This window comes from Heterodontus francisci, chromosome 34, assembly GCF_036365525.1.
Source record: "Heterodontus francisci isolate sHetFra1 chromosome 34, sHetFra1.hap1, whole genome shotgun sequence".
NCBI lineage: Eukaryota > Metazoa > Chordata > Chondrichthyes > Heterodontiformes > Heterodontidae > Heterodontus > Heterodontus francisci.
The window spans coordinates 726,203-751,342 of NC_090404.1; the positions used below are offsets into that span (position 1 = coordinate 726,203).

Below are 25,140 nucleotides of genomic sequence, written 5' to 3' on the forward strand. Positions count from 1 at the left end.
TGTCGGTCATTATTTAACCGTAAGGCATCATCACAGTCAACGTAATCCTCTGAAATGAACTTAGAGACATGGCTAAATTGGTGCAGCCCTCACAAAGCTGGCCAAACTTTACCATCACTATCGCAGCTGCTAACATTAGAGGAGCAGAACTATCTGGTCCAGTTAAGATCCTCAGAACTAGGCCGACAATCCATCAGCTAACTGCAAGAATGAATTTCAGGCACACAGATCCATATCCATTATTCTCAAATCAGGACCCTGCTCAAAGTCACAATCACAATTTGGGTGTTTCACTCCTTGACCTCACAGCGATATTTTACATGGGGAAGTTAAGCCATCCATCAACATTGCCTCTCCTCCACTGTTCAGCACTGGACCACAGCCCTGCTTTTATTCTTGGCTCTTCGTGCACAGCCAACACAGATCACACGATGGGCCAACTGGCCTCCTTCTGCACAGTAAAGCTTCTGTGATTCCCTTCCAAACCCACACTGTCATCCCCAGATATCACCAAATAAACAACAACACTGACTTCCCTTCCAAACCTCCACTCTCATCCCCAGATATCCCCAAATAACACTCACTTCCCTTCCAAACCCACACTGTCATCCCCAGATATCCCCAAATAACAACACTCACTTCCCTTCCAAACCCACACTGTCATCCCCAGATATCCCCAAATAACAACACTGACTTCCCTTCCAAACCCACACTGTCATCCCCAGATATCCCCAAATAACAACACTCACTTCCCTTCCAAACCCACACTGTCATCTCCAGATATCCCCAAATAACAACACTGACTTCCCTTCCAAACCCACACTGTCATCCCCAGATATCACCAAATAAACAACAACACTGACTTCCCTTCCAAACCTCCACTCTCATCCCCAGATATCCCCAAATAACACTCACTTCCCTTCCAAACCCACACTGTCATCCCCAGATATCCCCAAATAACAACACTCACTTCCCTTCCAAACCCACACTGTCATCTCCAGATATCCCCAAATAACAACACTGACTTCCCTTCCAAACCCACACTGTCATCCCCAGATATCCCCAAATAACAACACTGACTTCCCTTCCAAACCCACACTGTCATCTCCAGATATCCCCAAATAACAACACTGACTTCCCTTCCAAACCCACACTGTCATCCCCAGATATCCCCAAATAACAACACTGACTTCCCTTCCAAACCCACACTGTCATCCCCAGATATCCCCAAATAACAACACTGACTTCCCTTCCAAACCTACACTGTCATCTCCAGATATCCCCAAATAAACAACACTCACTTCCCTTCCAAACCCACACTGTCATCCCCAGATATCCCCAAATAACAACACTGACTTCCCTTCCAAACCCACACTGTCATCTCCAGATATCCCCAAATAACAACACTGACTTCCCTTCCAAACCCACACTGTCATCCCCAGATATCCCCAAATAACAACACTGACTTCCCTTCCAAACCTACACTGTCATCTCCAGATATCCCCAAATAACAACACTGACTTCCCTTCCAAACCCACACTGTTATCTCCAGATATCCCCAAATAACAACACTGACTTCCCTTCCAAACCTACACTGTCATCTCCAGATATCCCCAAATAACAACACTGACTTCCCTTCCAAACCCACACTGTTATCTCCAGATATCCCCAAATAACAACACTGACTTCCCTTCCAAACCTACACTGTCATCTCCAGATATCCCCAAATAACAACACTGACTTCCCTTCCAAACCCACACTGTCATCCCCAGATATCCCCAAATAACAACACTGACTTCCCTTCCAAACCCACACTGTCATCTCCAGATATCCCCAAATAACAACACTGACTTCCCTTCCAAACCTACACTGTCATCCCCAGATATCCCCAAATAACAACACTGACTTCCCTTCCAAACCCACACTGTCATCCCCAGATATCCCCAAATAACAACACTGACTTCCCTTCCAAACCCACACTGTCATCCCCAGATATCCCCAAATAACAACACTGACTTCCCTTCCAAACCCACACTGTCATCCCCAGATATCCCCAAATAACAACACTGACTTCCCTTCCAAACCTACACTGTCATCCCCAGATATCCCCAAATAACAACACTGACTTCTCTTCCAAACCTACACTGTCATCTCCAGATATAACCAAATAAACAACACTGACTTCCCTTCCAATCCCACACTGTCATCCCCAGATATCACCAAATCACAACAACACTGACTTCCCTTCCAAACCCATCCCGCCATCTCCAGATATCACCAAATAAACAAAAACACTGACTTCCCTTCCAAACCTACACTGTCATCTCCAGATATAACCAAATAAACAACACTGACTTCACTTCCAAACCCACACTGTCATATCCAGATATGCCCAAATAAACGTCAACACTGACTTCCCTTCCAAACCCACACTGTCATCTCCAGATATCCTCAAATAAACGACATTGATTCTCTTCCAAACACACACTGTCATCTACAGATATCACCAAATAAACAAAAACACAGACTTCCCTTCCAAACCCACACTGTCATCTCCAGATATGCCCAAATAAACATCAACACTGAGTTTCCTTCCAAACCCACACTGTCATCTCCAGATATCCCCAAATCACAACACTCACTTCCCTTCCAAACCCAGTCATCTCCCAGATATCCCCAAATAAACAACACTGACTTCCCTTCCAAACCCACACTGTCATCTCCAGATATCACCAAATAAACATCAACACTGACTTCCCTTCCAAACCCACACTGTCATCTCCAGATATCCCCAAATAAACATCAACACTGAGTTCCCTTCCAAACCCACACTGTCATCTCCAGATCTAACCAAATAAACAATGACTTCCCTTCCAATCCCACACTGTCATCTCCAGATCTAACCAAATAAACAACAATGACTTCCCTTCCAAACCCACACTCTCATCTCCAGATATCTCCAAATAAACAACACTGATTCCCTTCCAAACACACACTGTCATCTCCAGATATCTCCAAATAAACAACACTGATTCCCTTCCAAACCCACATTGTCATCTCCAGATAACCCCAAATAAACATCAACAATGATTCCCTTCCAATCCCACACTGTCATCCCCAGATATCCCCAAATCACAATAACACTGACTTCCCTTCCAAACACACACTGTCATCTCCAGATATCTCCAAATAAACAACACTGATTCCCTTCCAAACACACACTGTCATCTCCAGATATCTCCAAATAAACAACACTGATTCCCTTCCAAACCCACATTGTCATCCCCAGATAACCCCAAATAAACATCAACACTGATTCCCTTCCAATCCCACACTGTCATCCCCAGATATCCCCAAATCACAACACTGACTTCCCTTCAAAACCCACACAGTCATCTCCAGATATCCCCAAATAAACAACACTGATTCCCTTCCAAACCCACACTGTCATCTCCAGATATGCCCAAATAAACGTCAACACTGACTTCCCTTCCAAACCCACACAGTCATCTCCAGATATCCCCAAATAAACGTCAACACTGACTTCCATTCCAAACCCACACTGTCATCTCCAGATATCCCCAAATAAACGTCAATACTGACTTCCCTTCCACACCCACACTGTCATCTCCAGATATCCCCAAATAAACGTCAATACTGACTTCCCTTCCAAACCCACACTGTCATCTCCAGATATCACCAAATCACAACAACACTGACTTCCCTTCCAAACCCCCAGTGTCATCTCCAGATTTCAACAAATAAACAACATTGACTTCCCTTCCAAACCCACACTATCATCTCCAGATATCACCAAAAAAACAACACTGACTTCCCTTCCAAACCCACACTGTCATCCCCTAGATATCCCCAAATAAAAAACACTGACTTCCCTTCCAAACCCACACTGTCATCCCCAGATATCACCAAATCACAACAACACTGACTTCCCTTCCAAACCCACACTGTCATCTCCAGATATCACCAAAAAAACAACACTGACTTCCCTTCCAAACCCACACTATCATCTCCAGATATCACCAAATAAACAACATTGACTTCCCTTCCAAACCCACACTGTCATCTCCAGATATCACCAAAAAAACAACACTGACTTCCCTTCCAAACCCACACTGTCATCCCCTAGATATCCCCAAATAAAAAACACTGACTTCCCTTCCACACCCACACTGTCATCCCCAGATATCACCAAATCACAACAACACTGACTTCCCTTCCAAACCCCCAGTGTCATCTCCAGATTTCAACAAATAAACAACATTGACTTCCCTTCCAAACCCACACTGTCATCTCCAGATATCACCAAAAAAACAACACTGACTTCCCTTCCAAACCCACACTGTCATCCCCTAGATATCCCCAAATAAAAAACACTGACTTCCCTTCCAAGCCCACACTGTCATCCCCAGATATCACCAAATCACAACAACACTGACTTCCCTTCCAAACCCACACTGTCATCTCCAGATATCACCAAAAAAACAACACTGACTTCCCTTCCAAACCCACACTGTCATCCCCTAGATATCCCCAAATAAAAAACACTGACTTCCCTTCCACACCCACACTGTCATCCCCAGATATCACCAAATAAACAACACTGACTTCCCTTCCAAACCCACACTGTCATCTCCAGATATCACCAAATAAACAACACTGACTTCCCTTCCAAACCCACACTGTCATCTCCAGATATCCCCAAATAAACACTTACTTCCCTTCCAAACCCACACTGTCATCTCCAGATATCACCAAATAAACATCAACACTGACTTCCCTTCCAAACCCACACTGTCATCTCCAGATATCCCCAAATAAACACTTACTTCCCTTCCAAACCCACACTGTCATCTCCAGATATCACCAAATAAACAACACTGACTTCCCTTCCAAACCCACACTGTCATCCCCTAGATATCCCCAAATAAAAAACACTGAGTTCCCTTCCAAACCCACACTGTCATGTCCAGATATCACCAAATAAATATCAACACTGAGTTCCCTTCCAAACCCACGCTGTCATCCCCAGATATCCTCAAATAAACACTGACTTCCCTTCCAAACCCACACTGTCATCTCCAGATATCACCAAATAAACACTTACTTCCCTTCCAAACCCACACTGTCATCTCCAGATATCACCAAATAAACACTTACTTCCCTTCCAAACCCACACTGTCATCTCCAGATATGCCCAAATAAACATCAACACTGAGTTCCCTTCCAAACCCACACTGTCATGTCCAGATATCACCAAATAAATATCAACACTGAGTTCCCTTCCAAACCCACACTGTCATCCCCAGATATCCCCAAATCACAACATTAACTTCCCTTCCAAACCCACACTCTCATCTCCAGATATCCCCAAATCACAATAACACTGCGTTCCCTTCCAAACCCACACTATCCTCTCCAGATATCCCCAAATAAACAACACTGATTCCCTTCCAAACACACACTGTCATCTCCAGATACCCCCAAATAAACAACACTGATTCCCTTCCAAACCCACATTGTCATCTCCAGATAACCCCAAATAAACATCAACACTGACTTCCCTTCCAATCCCACACTGACATCTCCAGATATCACCAGATCACAACAACACTGACTTCCCTTTCAAACCCACACTGTCATCTCCAGATATCACCAAATAAACAACACTGACTTCCCTTCCAAACCCACATTGTCATCTCCAGATAACCCCAAATAAACATCAACACTGACTTCCCTTCCAATCCCACACTGACATCTCCAGATATCACCAGATCACAACAACACTGACTTCCCTTCCAAACCCACACTCTCATCTCCAGATATCCCCAAATCACAACATTAACTTCCCTTCCAAACCCACACTGTCATCTCCAGATATTCCCAAATCACAATAACACTGCGTTCCCTTCCAAACCCACACTATCCTCTCCAGATATCCCCAAATAAACAACACTGATTCCCTTCCAAACACACACTGTCATCTCCAGATACCCCCAAATAAACAACACTGATTCCCTTCCAAACCCACATTGTCATCTCCAGATAACCCCAAATAAACATCAACACTGACTTCCCTTCCAATCCCACACTGACATCTCCAGATATCACCAGATCACAACAACACTGACTTCCCTTTCAAACCCACACTGTCATCTCCAGATATCACCAAATAAATAACACTGACTTCCCTTCCAAACCCACACTGTCATCTCCAGATATCCCCAAATAAACAACACTGACTTCCCTTCCAAACCCACAGTCATCTCCAGATATCCCCAAATAAACAACACTGATTCCCTTCCAAACACACACTGTCATCTCCAGATATCCCCAAATAAACAACACTGATTCCCTTCCAAACCCACACAGTCATCTCCAGATATCCCCAAATAAACAACACTGACTTCCCTTCCAAACCCACACTGACATCTCCAGATATCACCAGATCACAACAACACTGACTTCCCTTTCAAACCCACACTGTCATCTCCAGATATCACCAGATCACAACAACACTGACTTCCCTTCCAAACCCACACTGTCATCTCCAGATATCCCCAAATAAACAACACTGATTCCCTTCCAAACACACACTGTCATCTCCAGATATCCCCAAATAAACAACACTGATTCCCTTCCAAACCCACACTGTCATCTCCAGATATCACCAAATAAATAACACAGACTTCCCTTCCAAACCCACACTGTCATCTCCAGATATGCCCAAATAAACGTCAACACTGACTTCCCTTCCAAACCCACACTGTCCTCTCCAGATATCACCAAATAAATAACACAGACTTCCCTTCCAAACCCACACTGTCATCTCCAGATATGCCCAAATAAACGTCAACACTGACTTCCCTTCCAAACCCACACTGTCCTCTCCAGATATCCCCAAATCACAACACTCACTTCCCTTCCAAACCCACACTGTCATCTCGAAATATCACCAAATAAACAACACTGACTTCCCTTCCAAACCCACAGTCATCTCCAGATGTCACCAAATAAACATCAACACTGACTTCCCTTCCAAACCCACACTGTCATCTCCAGATATCACCAAATAAATATCAACACTGAGTTCCCTCCCAAACCCACACTGTCATCTCCAGATATCACCAAATAAATATCAACACTGAGTTCCCTTCCAAACCCACACTGTCATCCCCACATATCCCCAAATCACAACATTAACTTCCCTTCCAAACCCACACTCTCATCTCCAGATATCCCCAAATAAACAACACTGATTCCCTTCCAAACACACACTGTCATCTCCAGATATCCCCAAATAAACATCAACACTGACTTCCCTTCCAATCCCACACTGTCATCCCCCAGATATCCCCAAATCACAACACTGACTTCCCTTCCACACCCACACTGTCATCTCCAGATATCCCAAAATCACAACAACACTGACTTCCCTTCCAAACCCACACTGTCATCTCCAGATATCACCAAATAAACAACACTGACTTCCCTTCCAAACCCACACTGACATCTCCAGATATCACCAGATCACAACAACACTGACTTCCCTTTCAAACCCACACTGTCATCTCCAGATATCACCAAATAAATAACACAGACTTCCCTTCCAAACCCACACTGTCATCTCCAGATATGCCCAAATAAACGTCAACACTGACTTCCCTTCCAAACCCACACTGTCCTCTCCAGATATCACCAAATAAATAACACAGACTTCCCTTCCAAACCCACACTGTCATCTCCAGATATGCCCAAATAAACGTCAACACTGACTTCCCTTCCAAACCCACACTGTCCTCTCCAGATATCCCCAAATCACAACACTCACTTCCCTTCCAAACCCACACTGTCATCTCGAAATATCACCAAATAAACAACACTGACTTCCCTTCCAAACCCACAGTCATCTCCAGATGTCACCAAATAAACATCAACACTGACTTCCCTTCCAAACCCACACTGTCATCTCCAGATATCACCAAATAAATATCAACACTGAGTTCCCTCCCAAACCCACACTGTCATCTCCAGATATCACCAAATAAATATCAACACTGAGTTCCCTCCCAAACCCACACTGTCATCTCCAGATATCACCAAATAAATATCAACACTGAGTTCCCTTCCAAACCCACACTGTCATCCCCACATATCCCCAAATCACAACATTAACTTCCCTTCCAAACCCACACTCTCATCTCCAGATATCCCCAAATAAACAACACTGATTCCCTTCCAAACACACACTGTCATCTCCAGATATCCCCAAATAAACATCAACACTGACTTCCCTTCCAATCCCACACTGTCATCCCCCAGATATCACCAAATAAACAACACTGACTTCCCTTCCACACCCACACTGTCATCTCCAGATATCCCAAAATCACAACAACACTGACTTCCCTTCCAAACCCACACTGTCATCTCCAGATATCCACAAATAAACAATACTGATTTCCCTTCCAAACCCACACTGTCATCTCCAGATATCCACAAATAAACAATACTGATTTCCCTTCCAAACCCACACTGTCATCTCCAGATATCCCCAAATAAACAATACTGATTTCCCTTCCAAACCCACACTGTCATCTCCAGATATCCCCAAATAAACAACACTGACTTCCCTTCCAAACCCACACTGTCATCTCCAGATATCCCCAAATAAACAACACTGACCTCCCTTCCAAACCCACACTGTCATCTCCAGATATCCCCAAATAAACAATACTGATTTCCCTTCCAAACCCACACTGTCATCTCCAGATATCCCCAAATAAACAACACTGACTTCCCTTCCAAACCCACACTGTCATCTCCAGATATCCCCAAATAAACAACACTGACTTCCCTGACTTCCCTTCCAAACCCACACTGTCATCTCCAGATATCACCAAATAAACAACACTGATTTCCCTTCCAAACCCACACAGTCATCTCCAGATATCACCAAATAAACAATACTGATTTCCCTTCCAAACCCACAGTCATCTCCAGATATCCCCAAATAAACAACACTGACTTCCCTTCCAAACCCACACTGTCATCCCCAGATATCTCCAAATAAACAACACTGACTTCCCTTCCAAACCCACACTGTTATCTCCAGGTATCACCAAATATACAACAACACTGACTTCCCTTCCAAACCCACACAGTCATCCCTAGATATCACCAAATAAACAACAGACTTCCCTTCCAAATCCACACTTCATCTCCAGATACCCTGAAGGCTCTTTCTTGGATCCCTTCTTCGTCATCTGCAAGCTGCCCTTTTGACAACATCATTCAGTTTCTACATGAATGCCAATTATAATTTCCCCACGCCGTCACCTCTCAGGACTCTGCATCCACCTATGCGCCATCAGACTACTGTCTGGGATTAAATCATGGGTAAACTGCAACTTACATCACCTGAAAATCAGGAAGACCGAAGACACAGTTTCCAGCCTCCATGAGGAACTGAGCTGTCTTGCCAACAACTCCATTCCCAGCCCTGGGAACTCATTCAGGTTTCGCTTGAACTGGGCAGTCTTGGTCTCCTGTTTGGCCTACAGATGAACTACAAACTCTACATCCTACCCATCACATAGACCTCAACATTGCTCAACTCCACCCCTACTGGGTCTGTCTGCTATTGAAACCCTTAGCCTCATTTTTGTCACCTCCGGATGCAATTATTTCAACGGTCTTTCTTATTTTCCACTGATCACTCTACATTGCTGCCCATTTCTTATCCCATAGCGTATCCCATTTGGCATCATGCCTCATCCTTGCTCACCTAGCTTGGCTCCGTCGCCCAGCATATTAAATTTAAACGCATCCTTAAATCTCTCCACCGCCTCTGGTCCACTCTGCCTTGGCAACCTCCCCCTTGCTTCATGTTCTCCCCGAACACACATCAAGCCTCTGACATCCTGACCCCTGGACTGTTTCCTCTTTGCTGACCCTAACCACAACATGATCATTCCAAAGGTTTGATCTCTGAGCACTTCTGTGCTGCCACTTGCCTCTATTCAGTACCTCAGGAGGTCGAGCCAAGCAGCCTTCTCCCAACCCCTGGCCCATTCATCATGGTCAGGCTTCAACTCACCAACTGAGAAAATAGCTTCTCTGGAGGCAAATGCAGAGCCAGCATGTCGATCACCTAAGAGAGAGCAGACAGATGTTTCAAACTGGTGCCAATCCGACAGCAGTCTTCCTAGCCCTGACAGTCACAAATGCTCGCTCCAGCAGAGCCTTGGAGTTCGAAGTTTTGATTACTTCATGGTTGCAGTTAAGGACGGGAGTTGCAGCTGTGTTCTTTAAACACCAGTTGCAGACACGATGCAACATTTCTTCTGCAAAAAATACATTTCGGAACCACAAGGTAAGGCTTGTGAGAGCATTCTATCCAGGCTACAGCCACATCCCCATGCCCTGTCATGGAAAACAATTAGGGGCTACAGACTATTCAATACAATCTTTTCCAACAGTTTTGTCTGCATCATATATTCAGGTGACCACCAGTCACCACCTTTTCACAATGATAAAGTTACAAGAGAATGAAGGGTGTGCACATGTATACATGTGTGTGCCCATGTGACCCCGCTTAACGTCTCATCCCAAAGACGATAACTCTGACACTGCAGCGCTGCCTTAGTACCGACCCCCGGACACTGCGGCGCTCCCTCAATACTGACCCTCCGACAGTGCGGCGCTCCCTCAATACTGACCCTCCGACAGTGTGGCGTCCCTCAGTACTGACCCTCCGACAGTGCGGCACTCCCTCAGTACTGACCCTCCGACAGTGCGGCACTCCCTCAGTACTGACCCCCCGACAGTGCGGCACTCCCTCAGTACTGACCCCCCGACAGTGCGGCACTCCCTCAGTACCAACCCCCCCACAGTGCGGCGCTCCCTCAGTACCAACCCCCCCACAGTGCGGCGCTCCCTCAACACTGACTCTCCGACAGTGCGGCGCTCCCTCAACACTGACCCTCCGACAGTGCGGCGCTCCCTCAGTACTGACCCTCCGACAGCGCGGCGCTCCCTCAACACTGACCCTCCGACAGTGCAGCACTCCCTCAGTACTGACCCTCCGACAGTGCAGCACTCCCTCAGTACTGACCCTCCGACAGTGCAGCACTCCCTCAGTACTGACCCTCCGACAGTGCAGCACTCCCTCAGTACTGACCCTCCGACAGTGCAGCACTCCCTCAGTACTGACCCTCCGACAGTGCAGCACTCCCTCAGTACTGACCCTCCGACAGTGCAGCACTCCCTCAGTACTGACCCTCCGACAGTGCAGCACTCCCTCAGTACTGACCCTCCGACAGTGCAGCACTCCCTCAGTACTGACCCTCCGACAGTGCAGCACTCCCTCAGTACTGACCCTCCGACAGTGCAGCACTCCCTCAGTACTGACCCTCCGACAGTGCAGCACTCCCTCAGTACTGACCCTCCGACAGTGCAGCACTCCCTCAGTACTGACCCTCCGACAGTGCAGCACTCCCTCAGTACTGACCCTCCGACAGTGCAGCACTCCCTCAGTACTGACCCTCCGACAGTGCAGCACTCCCTCAGTACTGACCCTCCGACAGTGCAGCACTCCCTCAGTACTGACCCTCCGACAGTGCGGCACTCCCTCAGTACTGACCCTCCGACAGTGCGGCACTCCCTCAGTACTGACCCTCCGACAGTGCGGCACTCCCTCAGTACTGACCCTCCGACAGTGCGGCACTCTCTCAGTACTGACCCTCCTCCAACAGTGCGGCACTCCCTCAACACTGACCCTCCGACAGTGCGGTGTTCCCTTAGTACCGACCCTCCGACAGTGCGGCACTCCCTCAGTACTGACCCTCCGACAGTGCGGCACTCCCTCAGTACTGACCCTCCGACAGTGCGGCACTCCCTCAGTACTGACCCTCCTCCAACAGTGGGGCACACCATCACCACTGACCCTCTGACAGTGCGACGCTCCCTCAGTACTGACCTTCCTACAGAGCAGCGCTCACTCAGTGCTGGCGCCTAGTGCATTGGACCTTAATTTTGAGCTCTGGCTTCTAGATTGGGACTTAAACCCAGAAAAATAGTGCTACCCACTGAATCACCTCTACATTACGCTCCTGAGGCGTGGACTGTTACACATCAGGTTGGGGCACAGGATCCATTTAGGAATTTTCTTCCATCTCCGATCTTACACTGTCCTCCCAAGTACCTGTGCAGAGAAGTGTTTTGGAGTCTGAGCTTCCACCTCATCCTCAATGTCGTCTTCCAGATCAAGGTCCTCGGGATCCATTTCCCCCTCTGGTGGTGGGGTACACATTATGGGGTATAGCACATTCAGGATACTGGGGAGCAGCTTCTGTTTCAGTATCGCCTGTTTAGGCACAAGGAAAGTTATAAGTTGAGCATTGGGCTACATTACTCAGGTTAACACATGTGCTAGTCACAACAATCTGCATTTATTGGGCACTCTGACAGGAAGGCATCCCCACGGTGCTTCACAATAGCATTATCATGAACTAAATATATGGTCAAAGAGGTAGTTTTTAAGCAATATCTTAAAAGAGGAGCGGTAAAGCGGCAGAGAGATTTCGGCAGGAAATACCATAAGTTAGGGCCTAGACGGCAGAAGGCACAGCACCAATAGCAGAGTAAAGGAATGCCGGAGCTGCCAAACAGCAGAGATCTCGGAGGGCTGAAGGAGGTTACGGGGGGTGCGGGGAGGTGTTGAGGCGATCAAAGGATTTAAACAGCTTGAGAATTTTTGAATCCTGTAAACAGACAGACTGATGGGCTGCATTACTCAGGTTAACACACTGTCAGATATCCCTGCAAACAGATAGGCTGCATTACTCTGTTCAGAGATGAAAACTGATGAGTGCTCCAGGGAAATCATCTTGAGACAGCAATATTTTGTGCAGCCCTTTAAGAGCCTTGTTTTCATTCCAACAAAGGGTCTACATCCATTCAGCCTGTCCTTCCCCTTAGCAGATGCTGCTGGATCTGCAGTGGATTTCCAGCATTATTTTTAGTTTCTTTCTGTTGTCAGGCTGTGGTGCTTTTGGCTGCATTACACAACCGATGACCAGCGCAAAGACAGCCAGTGAGATGCACAGACCCGGCACGTCAGCTTTGTGTAACTCTGTGCCTCCGCAGGTGGACAAGAGTGGCAGGTGCCACACCTCAGATTTAAGGTATCTACAAACTTCATTCATGTCCCCTCGGATAAAGCAAAGAGAAAATCTGCATCTCCCATCTGGGGCTGGGTTAGACTTCAGGTTCCAGACAGTGATTGGTCAACATCTGACCCAGTGCCCACCCAATCCCCCATCTGAAAGAAGTGAACTTATCTACTGTGTCCCAATTCCCAGTGTAATTTTTAACAAGTCGAAGTGCCTCTCACCTTTCCTTTCACTTTGATCAGGAAGCTCACACACGACAAGGCCTTTACGCGGATGTTGTCCCCCAGAATCGCATTGGCTGCAATCTAGGTGTGGGGGGGGGGGGGGGGGGGGAGAAGAAGAACAGCATCTTCAAGATCTCCATTAGGACATCAATAACAAGCAATTATATGGGACCGCAATGCAGTAAAACATCTCAAAGCACTTCACAGAAGAGGAAATCACCAAAACATTGATATCAAGCCACATAAAGAGATGTTTTGATCCAAAATCTGAAAGGAGGAGAGAGAGAGAGAGAGAGAGAGAGAAAGCAGAGAGGTTTCGGGAGTGAATTCCAGAACTTAGGGCCCAGGAAGCTGAAGGCACTGCAGCCAACGTTGGAACGATTAAAATTGGGGATGCGCAAGAGGCCAGAATTGGAGGAGCGCAGAGATCTTGGAGGGTTGTAAGGCTGGAGGTAGGTCACAGGGATAGAACCCTCCCAGCTCCAAGTGGAAACAGCTCCATTTCCTTCAGGTTCATCATAGGTGTAACCCCACATCTCTTTTAAACTCCTAGAAAAGCAAAACTAGACCCTTCCCTTTGTTTCGGGTGCTCAATACTGGCCATAACGTACCAACTGCAACCTAACTAAAGTCTTGCACATCACCTTGTTAATAATGTATCTCTTGTCCAAAAAGCTGGTGGACATTTTAAATTGCCAGGGCTGAGATTGAAACAATTTTTTTGTTGGGTAGGTGTATTGAGAGATATGGGGTTAACTGTGGCTCAGCTAGTTCCACCCTCACCTCTGAGAAGGTAGCAAGTTCAAGTTCCACTCCAGCGACTTGGACACAACATCTAGGCCGACAGTACAGCACAGTGCTGAGGGAGTACAGCCTGTCAGAGAGGCAGTAGAGAGCACAGCATTGTCAAAGAGGCAGCAGAGAGTGCTGCACTGTCAGAGATGCCATCTTTCAGATAAGATGTTAAACTGAGGCACTGTCTGCCCTCTCAGGTGGACATAAAAGGCACTATTTGAAGAAAAGCAGTGGTCTTCTCTCCTAGTATTCTGGGGCAAATATTTATCCTTCAATCAACATCACTAACAAAAAATTATCTGGTCATTTAACTCACTGCTCTTTGTGGAACCTGACTGCATGCAAACTGGCTGCTGCATTTACTGTACTACAACAGTGACAACGCAATTCAAAGTAAAGCACTTTGGGATGTCCTGAGGCACAATATAAATCTAAATTTATCTTTCTTTTAAAGGTGAGTAAATGGAAGGCCTGAATGGCTTGCTCTTGTTCCTATTTCTTCTCACTAACCTTCCTGACAGAATCAATGTTGATAAGGCAGTGAAGAGGAGCACCAGAAAAGGGCAACTGCTAGTAGAGAGGAAGATGGCAGCATTCAACTACAGATTTTTCGAAAGCAGCAGCACACACTCTGCGCCAGCTTTGAAGAGTAGTTTCCAACCAACCTGCAGTCCATTATTTCAGGATGCAGGGTGAAGCTGTCTTTAGTGTCCCAAAAGCAGATTCAGATCAGTGCAGTACGGGGTTAGATACAGAGTAAAGCTCCCTCTACACTGTCCACATCAAACACTCCCAGGACAGGCACAGTACGGGGGTTAGATACAGAGTAAAGCTCCCTCTACACTGTCCCCATCAAACACTCCCAGGACAGGTACAGTACGGGGTTAGATACAGAGTAAAGCTCTCTCTACACTGTCCCCAAACACTCCCAGGACAGGTACAGTACGGGGGTTAGATACAGAGTAAAGCTCTCTCTACACTGTCCCCAAACACTCCCAGGACAGGTACAGTACGGGGGTTAGATACAGAGTAAAGCTCTCTCTACACTGTCCCCATCAAACACTCCCAGGACAGGTACAGTACGGGGGTTAGGTACAGAGTATAGCTCCCTCTACACTGTCCCCATCAAACACTCCCAGGACAGGTACAGTACGGGGGTTAGATACAGAGTAAAGCTCCCTTCTACACTGTCCCCAAACACTCCCAGGACAGGCACAGCATGGGGTTAGATACAGAGTAAAGCTCCCTCTACACTGTCCCCATCAAACACTCCCAGGACAGGTACAGTACGGGGGTTAGATACAGAGTAAAGCTCTCTCTACACTGTCCCCATCAAACACTCCCAGGACAGGTACAGTACGGGGGTTAGATACAGAGTAAAGCTCCCTTCTACACTGTCCCCAAACACTCCCAGGACAGGCACAGCATGGGGTTAGATACAGAGTAAAGCTCCCTCTACACTGTCCCCATCAAACACTCCCAGGACAGGTACAGTACGGGGTTAGATACAGAGTAAAGCTCCCTCTACACTGTCCCATCAAACACTCCCAGGACAGGTACAGTATGGGGAAAAAAAAAAAACGGGGGTTAGATACAGAGTAAAGCTCCCTCTACACTGTCCCAGGACAGGTACAGCACGGGGGGTTAGATACAGAGTAAAGCTCCCTCTGCACTGTCCCTATCAAACACTCCTAGGAGAGGTACAGCATAGGTTAGATATGGAGTAAAGCACTCCTCACACTGCTAATAGCTCTGTCTCACCTCAGAGAATCACACTACCCACATTCAAATCACACTGATCAGGAAGGCTCACATTTCAAAAATAACCAGAATGGTGAAATACCAAAAGCTGTTGGTACCGATGGAACCACATCTCAAGATAGGAAGGGAAGGGCGACATGGGTTACAGGGGGTTGTGACAAGGTGGAGAAGTTAAGAAAATTCACAGTCGCCGGGACTAACCTCCAAGCAGAAGTGGACTATCTGCGACAAGTATGGCACAATGATGGATACTTCACTCTCCATCAGTTCATCGAAAACTTCCATGGCCTCGCTGGCCTGATCCTGTTGAAAGAGAGAGACCGAGAAAAAGCAGTCAGACGTGTAGGCATTACAAGTATGAAAAGATACGTGCTATGCAACAGCAGTCATCAAACTACCAAAGATGGCCTTGCAACGAGCACTGTAACCTCCCTGATCTAGCACAACTTACAGCCTGTTGCTCAACCGTCCAAGGCAGCAGCCCACCACCTCCACCTCAAAAGGGCAACTAGGGGGCAGCCTTGCCAGCAATGCTGATAACCCAAAAATGACCTTAAAAAACTGCTGGCTGCACTCCAGAGACCCCTTCCCCATTCCAAAGAAAATGCAGCACAAATTCCTGCAAAGAACAGATATTGCTGCACCTACCACCTGTCTCACTTTCCTCTCATTACATTAAAATTAATAACATCCAACATGTAGAGTGCCATAACACAAAAAGTCTTCTAACAAAGCTCTTAACCTCATTGCAAAAAGATTCAAAAGAATATTCAGAAAGTTACAATGAGCTTGGGGGACTTAAATCAAAGGGAAATAAATAATGTATTCACAGCCACATCTCCTTCCTCAGCAATTGTCTCCGGCTCCACTGTTCATTATTCTGCCATTAACACTCTCTCTGGATTAATGCTTTGTCTTTTACAACTGTTAGCACTCCCTTTGCTGTTGTTCCGTGACATCTCTGTCATTTAATCTCTTCTGCCCTATCACACACCTTCCCTTTTGTTCTTCTTGCTTCCTCAAAGCTAATTACATTGCTAATCTAGTTCACAGACCTGAAACATTAAATCTGTTTCTCTCTCCACAGATGCTGCTCAGTATTTCCAGTAATTTCTGTTTTTATTATAAATCAAAGGCACCCAGTTATCCAACTTGGCAATCATATCCAGAAAGCTGGATAATGATGCTTCAGGGCTAAGGATAAGAGACAGAGCCCTCCCTCCCCAGTAAATATTCACTTCCCCCAGCAAACCCCTCCTGCACCTGAGAGAGGGATGTCAGGGTTATGAATTTCCAAACTAGAAGCTCAAATCAATATTAGCAGGAGCCTTAGAGGCCACATATATGCACTCGCAGTCAACGTTATCTGGAATACCAAGAAAGTACCCCGGCCAGAAAAGAAAAAGTTCCTGAAGTTAACATCAGTTTGAATTTTTCATTCTTGCTTTTCTGGATTGTTACTTCTTTTGTTATCTTTCAGCAGATTCTGGGTGTAAATAATACCTTCAAGGAAACTGGCTTTGAAAAATGGTCTTGAAAAAAGCAAAACAGCAGACGGTGGGGAGGGTAGTCCTTTACCAAGGAGAACTTGCAGCCAACCAGCCCACAGATAAGCTCACCTGATTGTGCTGAATGAGGGTCTGGATCGCGATCAACAGCTTTGGAATCATGGGGCGCATAATATTCTGCAGAGAAAAGAGAAAAGGCCATACATTTATGACTGTCCATCTAGGGTAACTGTTCCAGCCTGCAACTTCAAAAATAAATAATGAAATGCCATTGAGACATCATTCACTGAGTGAATTCTCTACCACATACAATATCATAGATAATGAATTATAAAGTCTGCAGGGATTTTTAAAAAAAATTGTTCCTGGGATGTGGGCTCGTGGGCTAGGCCAGCATTTATTGCCCATCCATAATTGCCCTTGAGAAGGTGGTGGTGAGCTGCCTTCTTGAACCTCTGCAGTCCATGTGGGTTAGGTACACCCACAGTGCTGTTAGGAAGGGAGTTCCAGAATTGTGACCCAGCGATATAGTTCCAAGTCGGGATGATGTGTGGCTTGGAAGGGAATTTGCAGGTCCTGGTGTTCCCATGCATCTGCTGGCCTTGTCCTTCTAGGTGTTAGGTCACAGGTTTGGAAGGTGCTGCCCGAGTAGCCTTGATGCGTTGCTGCTTTGCATCTTCTAGATGGTACACACTGCTGCCACTGTGCATTGGGCGGGGTGCGGATCCAGCGGGCTGCTTTGTCCTGGATGGTGTCGATCTTCTTGAGTGTTGTTGGAGCTGCACCCATCCAGGCAAGTGGAGAGTATCCCATCACACTCCAGACTTGTGCCTTGTAGATGGTGGACAGGCTTTGGGGAGTCAGGAGGTTAGTTACTTGCCGCAGGATTCTTAGCCTCTGACCTGCTCTTGTAGCCACAGTATTTATATGGCTACTCCAGTTCAGTTTCTGGGCAATGGTAACCCCTACGATGTTGATAGTGGGGGATTCAGCGATGGTAATGCCATTGAATGTCAAGGGGAGATGGCTCGATTCTCTCTCGATGGAGATGGTCACTGCCTGACACTTGTGTGGTGTGAATGTTACTTACCACTTATCAGCCCAAGCCTGGTTATTGTCCAGGTCTTGCTGCATTTCTACACGGACTGCTTCAGTATCTGAGGAGTCACGAATGGTGTTGAACATTGTGCAATCATCAGCGAACATCCCCAAATCTGACCTTATGATTGAAGGAAGGTCATTGATGAAGCAGCTGAAGATGGCTGGGCCTAGGACACTACCCTGATGAACTCCTGCAGTGATGTCCTGCAGCTGAGATGATTGACCTCCAACAACCACAACCATCTTCCTTTGTCCTAGGTATGACTCCAACTAGTGGAGAATTTTCCCCGATTCCCATTGACTCCAGTTTTGCTAGGGCTCCTTGATGCCATTCTCGGTCAAATGTTGCCTTGCTGTGAAGGGCAGACACTCTCACCTCACTGGTTCACCTCTTTTGTCCATGTAATGAGGTCAGCGGCCTTGGCGGAACCCAAACTGAGCATCACTGAGCAGGTTATTGCTGTCGAAGATACCTTCCATCACTTTACTGATAATTGAGAGTTGACACAGGAGCGGGTAATTGGCTGGGTTGGACTTGTCCTGCCTTTTCTGTACAGGACATACCTGGGTAATTTTCCACATTGCCGGGTAGATGCCAGTGTTGTAGCTGTAATGGAACAGCTTGGCTAGGGGCGTGGCAAGTTCTGGAGCACAGGTCTTCAGTACGATTGCTGGAATGTTGTCAGGGCCCATAATCTTTGCAGTATCCAGTGCTTTCTGTTGTTTCTTAATATCACGCGAGTGAATCGAATTGACCCAAGACTGGCATTTGTGATGCTGGGGACTTCAGGAGGAAGTAGAGATGGATCATCAGCTCAGCACTTCTGGCTGAAGATTGATGTAAATGTTTCAGCCTTATCTTTCGCACTGATGTGCTGGGCTCCCCCATCATTCAGGATGGGCATATTTGTGAAGCCAACTCCTCCAGTTAGTTCTTTTAATTGATAATCACCATTCACGACTGGATGTGACAGGACAGCAAAGCTTAGATCTGATCGGTTGGTTATGGGACCGCTTAGCTCTGTCTATCGCATGCTGCTTACGCTGTTTGGCAGGCAAGAAGTCCTGGGTTGCAGCTTCACCAGGTTGACACCTCAGCTTGATGGCAATGGAAGAGTGGGGGATACGCCAGGCCATGAAGTTACAGATTGTGGTTGAGTACAATTCTGCTGCTGCTGATGGCCCACAGTGCCTCCTGAATACCCAGTTTTGCATTATAGATAGAGTCTGAAGGGGAAAATGGATTAGAGATAGAGTCTGTGTGGATAATGGATGATAGATAGAGTCTGTGTGGTAATAGATTATAGAGAGTCTGTGTGGATAATGGATTACAGATGGAGTCTGTGTGGATAATGGATTATAGAGAGTCTGTGTGGATAATGGATTATAGATAGAGTCTGTGTGGATAATGGATTATAGATAGAGTCCGTGTGGATAATGGATTATAGATAGAGTCTGTGTGAATAATGGATTATAGATAGAGTCTGTGTGGATAATGGATTAGAGATAGAGTCTGTGTGGATAATGGATTATAGATAGAGTCCGTGTGGATAATGGATTATAGATAGAGTCTGTGTGAATAATGGATTATAGAGAGTCTGTGTGGATAATGGATTATAGATAGAGTCTGTGTGGTAATAGATTATAGAGAGTCTGTGTGAATAAAGGATTATAGATAGAGTCTGTGTGGATAATGGATTAGAGATAGAGTCTGTGTGGATAATGGATTAGAGATAGAGTCTGTGTGGATAATGGATTAGAGATAGAGTCTGTGTGGATAATGGTTGACAAAGAGAGTCTGAGTGGATAATGGATTACGGATAGAGTCCGTGTGGATAATGGATTATAGATAGAGTCTGTGTGGATAATGGATTATAGATAGAGTCTGTGTGGATAATGGATTATAGATAGAGTCCGTGTGGATAATGGATTATAGAGAGTCTGTGTGGATAATGGATTATAGATAGAGTCTGTGTGGATAATGGATTATAGATAGAGTCTGTGTGGATAATGGATTATAGAGAGTCTGTGTGGATAATGGATTACAGAGAGTCTGTGTGGATAATGGATTACAGATGGAGTCTGTGTGGATAATGGATTATAGAGAGTCTGTGTGGATAATGGATTATAGATAGAGTCCGTGTGGATAATGGATTATAGATAGAGTCTGTGTGGATAATGGATTAGAGATAGAGTCCGTGTGGATAATGGATTATAGATAGAGTCTGTGTGAATAATGGATTATAGAGAGTCTGTGTGGATAATGGATTATAGATAGAGTCTGTGTGGTAATAGATTATAGAGAGTCTGTGTGAATAATGGATTATAGATAGAGTCTGTGTGGATAATGCATTAGAGATAGAGTCTGTGTGGATAATGGATTAGAGATAGAGTCTGTGTGGATAATGGATTAGAGATAGAGTCTGTGTGGATAATGGTTGACAAAGAGAGTCTGTGTGGATAATGGATTAGAGATAGAGTCTGTGTGGTAATAGATTATAGAGAGTCTGTGTGAATAATGGATTATAGATAGAGTCTGTGTGGATAATGCATTAGAGATAGAGTCTGTGTGGATAATGGATTAGAGATAGAGTCTGTGTGGATAATGGTTGACAAAGAGAGTCTGAGTGGATAATGGATTATAGATAGAGTCCGTGTGGATAATGGATTATAGATAGAGTCTGTGTCAATAATGGATTATAGATAGAGTCTGTGTGGATAATGGATTAGAGATAGAGTCTGTGTGGATAATGGATTATAGATAGAGTCTGTGTGGATAATGGATTATAGAGAGTCTGTGTGGATAATGGATTATAGAGAGTCTGTGTGGATAATGGATTATAGAGAGTCTGTGTGGATAATGGATTATCGATAGAGTCTGTGTGGATAATGGATTATAGATAGAGTCTGTGTGGATAATGGATTACAGAGAGTCTGTGTGGATAATGGATTATAGATAGAGTCTGTGTGGATAATGGATTACAGATAGAGTCTGTGTGGATAATGGATTATAGAGAGTCTGTGTGGATAATGGATTACAGATAGAGTCTGTGTGGATAATGGATTACAGATAGAGTCTGTGTGGATAATGGATTACAGATAGAGTCTGTGTGGATAATGGATTATAGAGAGTCTGTGTGGATAATGGATTATAGAGAGTCTGTGTGGATAATGGATTACAGATAGAGTCTGTGTGGATAATGGATTATAGAGAGTCTGTGTGGATAATGGATTATAGAGAGTCTGTGTGGATAATGGATTATAGAGAGTCTGTGTGGATAATGGATTATAGATAGAGTCTGTGTGGATAATGGATTATAGATAGAGTCTGTGTGGATAATGGATTATAGAGAGTCTGTGTGGATAATGGATTACAGATAGAGTCTGTGTGGATAATGGATTATAGAGAGTCTGTGTGGATAATGGATTACAGATAGAGTCTGTGTGGATAATGGATTATAGATAGAGTCTGTGTGGATAATGGATTATAGATAGAGTCTGTGTGGATAATGGATTATCGATAGAGTCTGTGTGGATAATGGATTATAGAGAGTCTGTGTGGATAATGGATTATAGATAGAGTCTGTGTGGATAATGGATTATAGATAGAGTCCGTGTGGATAATGGATTACAGATAGAGTCTGTGTGGATAATGGATTATAGAGAGTCTGTGTGGATAATGGATTACAGATAGAGTCTGTGTGGATAATGGATTATAGATAGAGTCTGTGTGGATAATGGATTATAGATAGAGTCTGTGTGGATAATGGATTATCGATAGAGTCTGTGTGGATAATGGATTATAGAGAGTCTGTGTGGATAATGGATTATAGATAGAGTCTGTGTGGATAATGGATTATAGATAGAGTCTGTGTGGATAATGGATTATAGAGAGTCTGTGTGGATAATGGATTGCAGATAGAGTCTGTGTGGATAATGGATTATAGAGAGTCTGTGTGGATAATGGATTACAGATAGAGTCTGTGTGGATAATGGATTATAGATAGAGTCTGTGTGGATAATGGATTATAGAGAGTCTGTGTGGATAATGGATTACAGATAGAGTCTGTGTGGATAATGGATTATAGAGAGTCTGTGTGGATAATGGATTATAGAGAGTCTGTGTGGATAATGGATTATCGATAGAGTCTGTGTGGATAATGGATTATCGATAGAGTCTGTGTGGATAATGGATTACAGATAGAGTCTGTGTGGATAATGGATTATAGAGAGTCTGTGTGGATAATGGATTATAGAGAGTCTGTGTGGATAATAGATTACAGATAGAGTCTGTGTGGATAATGGATTATAGAGAGTCTGTGTGTATAATGGATTATAGAGAGTCTGTGTGGATAATCGATTATAGAGAGTCTGTGTGGATAATGGATTACAGATAGAGTCTGTGTGGATAATGGATTATAGAGAGTCTGTGTGGATAATGGATTACAGATAGAGTCTGTGTGGATAATGGATTACAGATAGAGTCTGTGTGGATAATGGATTACAGATAGAGTCTGTGTGGATAATGGATTACAGATAGAGTCTGTGTGGATAATGGATTATAGAGAGTCTGTGTGGATAATCGATTATAGAGAGTCTGTGTGGATAATGGATTACAGATAGAGTCTGTGTGGATAATGGATTATAGAGAGTCTGTGGATAATGGATTACAGATAGAGTCTGTGTGGATAATGGATTACAGATAGAGTCTGTGTGGATAATGGATTATAGAGAGTCTGTGTGGATAATGGATTACAGATAGAGTCTGTGTGGATAATGGATTACAGATAGAGTCTGTGTGGATAATGGATTACAGATAGAGTCTGTGTGGATAATGGATTACAGATAGAGTCTGTGTGGATAATGGATTACAGATAGAGTCTGTGTGGATAATGGATTACAGATAGAGTCTGTGTGGATAATGGATTATAGAGAGTCTGTGTGGATAATGGATTATAGAGAGTCTGTGTGGATAATGGATTACAGATAGAGTCTGTGTGGATAATGGATTACAGATAGAGTCTGTGTGGATAATGGATTATAGAGAGTCTGTGTGGATAATGGATTACAGATAGAGTCTGTGTGGATAATGGATTATAGATAGAGTCTGTGTGGATAATGGATTACGGATAGAGTCTGTGTGGATAATGGATTATAGATAGAGTCTGTGTGGATAATGGATTACGGATAGAGTCTGTGTGGATAATGGATTATAGATAGAGTCTGTGTGGATAATGGATTACAGATAGAGTCTGTGTGGATAATGGTTGACAGATAGAGTCTGAGTGGATAATGGATTATAGATAGAGTCCGTGTGGATAATGGATTACGGATAGAGTCTGTGTGGATAATGGTTGACAGATAGAGTCTGAGTGGATAATGGATTATAGATAGAGTTAGGGGGCGGGCACATTGGCGCAGTGGTTAGCACCGCAGCCTCACAGCTCCAGGGACCGGGGTTCGATTCTGGGTACTGCCTGTGCGGAGTTTGCAAGTTCTCCCTGTGTCTGCGTGGGTTTCCTCCGGGTGCTCCGGTTTCCTCCCACATGCCCAAGACTTGCAGGTTGATAGGTTAATTGGCCATCATAAATTGCCCCTAGTATAGGTAGATGGTAGGGAAATATATAAGGATAGGTGGGGATGTGATAGGAATACGGGATGAGTGTAGGATTAGTATAAATGGGTGGTTGATGGTCGGCACAGACTCGGTGGGCCGAAGGGCCTGTTAAAGTGCTGTATCTCTAAACTAAACTAAAGATAGAGTCTGAGTGGATAATGGATTATCGATAGAGTCTGTGTGGATAATGAATTATGGAGAGTCTGTGTGGATAATGGATTATAGAGAGTCTGTGTGGATAATGGATTATAGAGAGTCTGTGTGGATAATGGATTATAGAGAGTCTGTGTGGATAATGGATTATAGAGAGTCTGAGTGGATAATGGATTATAGAGAGTCTGTGTGGATAATGGATTATAGAGAGAGTCTGTGTGGATAATGGATTATAGAGAGTCTGAGTGGATAATGGATTATAGAGAGTCTGTGTGGATAATGGATTATAGAGAGTCTGTGTGGATAATGGATTATAGAGAGTCTGAGTGGATAATGGATTATCGATAGAGTCTGTGTGGATAATGGATTATCGATAGAGTCTGTGTGGATAATGGATTATAGAGAGTCTGTGTGGATAATGGATTATCGATAGAGTCTGTGTGGATAATGGATTATCGATAGAGTCTGTGTGGATAATGGATTATAGAGAGTCTGTGTGGATAATGGATTATAGAGAGTCTGTGTGGATAATGGATTATAGATAGAGTCTGTGTGGATAATGGATTATAGAGAGTCTGTGTGGATAATGGATTATCGATAGAGTCTGTGTGGATAATGGATTATCGATAGAGTCTGTGTGGATAATGGATTATCGATAGAGTCTGTGTGGATAATGGATTATAGATAGAGTCTGTGTGGATAATGGATTATCGATAGAGTCTGTGTGGATAATGGATTATCGATAGAGTCTGTGTGGATAATGGATTATCGATAGAGTCTGTGTGGAT

At 44.8% G+C, this 25,140-nt stretch overlaps 1 protein-coding gene across 4 annotated transcripts in view; it reads right to left on the reverse strand.

The window, feature by feature from the left end:
- Positions 1 to 25,140, reverse strand: part of ipo4 (importin 4) — a 172,442-nt gene that overhangs the window by 86,827 nt on the left and 60,475 nt on the right. For 3 of the 4 annotated variants that reach the window (XM_068014130.1, XM_068014129.1, XM_068014132.1), the window contains 5 exons: positions 17,593 to 17,658; positions 16,175 to 16,276; positions 13,415 to 13,498; positions 12,224 to 12,385; positions 10,118 to 10,171 (listed from right to left, as the gene is read on the reverse strand). In XM_068014130.1, the coding sequence (XP_067870231.1) occupies positions 10,118 to 10,171; positions 12,224 to 12,385; positions 13,415 to 13,498; positions 16,175 to 16,276; positions 17,593 to 17,658 (468 nt within the window). The remainder of the gene's footprint in view (positions 1 to 10,117; positions 10,172 to 12,223; positions 12,386 to 13,414; positions 13,499 to 16,174; positions 16,277 to 17,592; positions 17,659 to 25,140) is intronic. The other variant, XM_068014131.1, reaches the window with a different exon arrangement.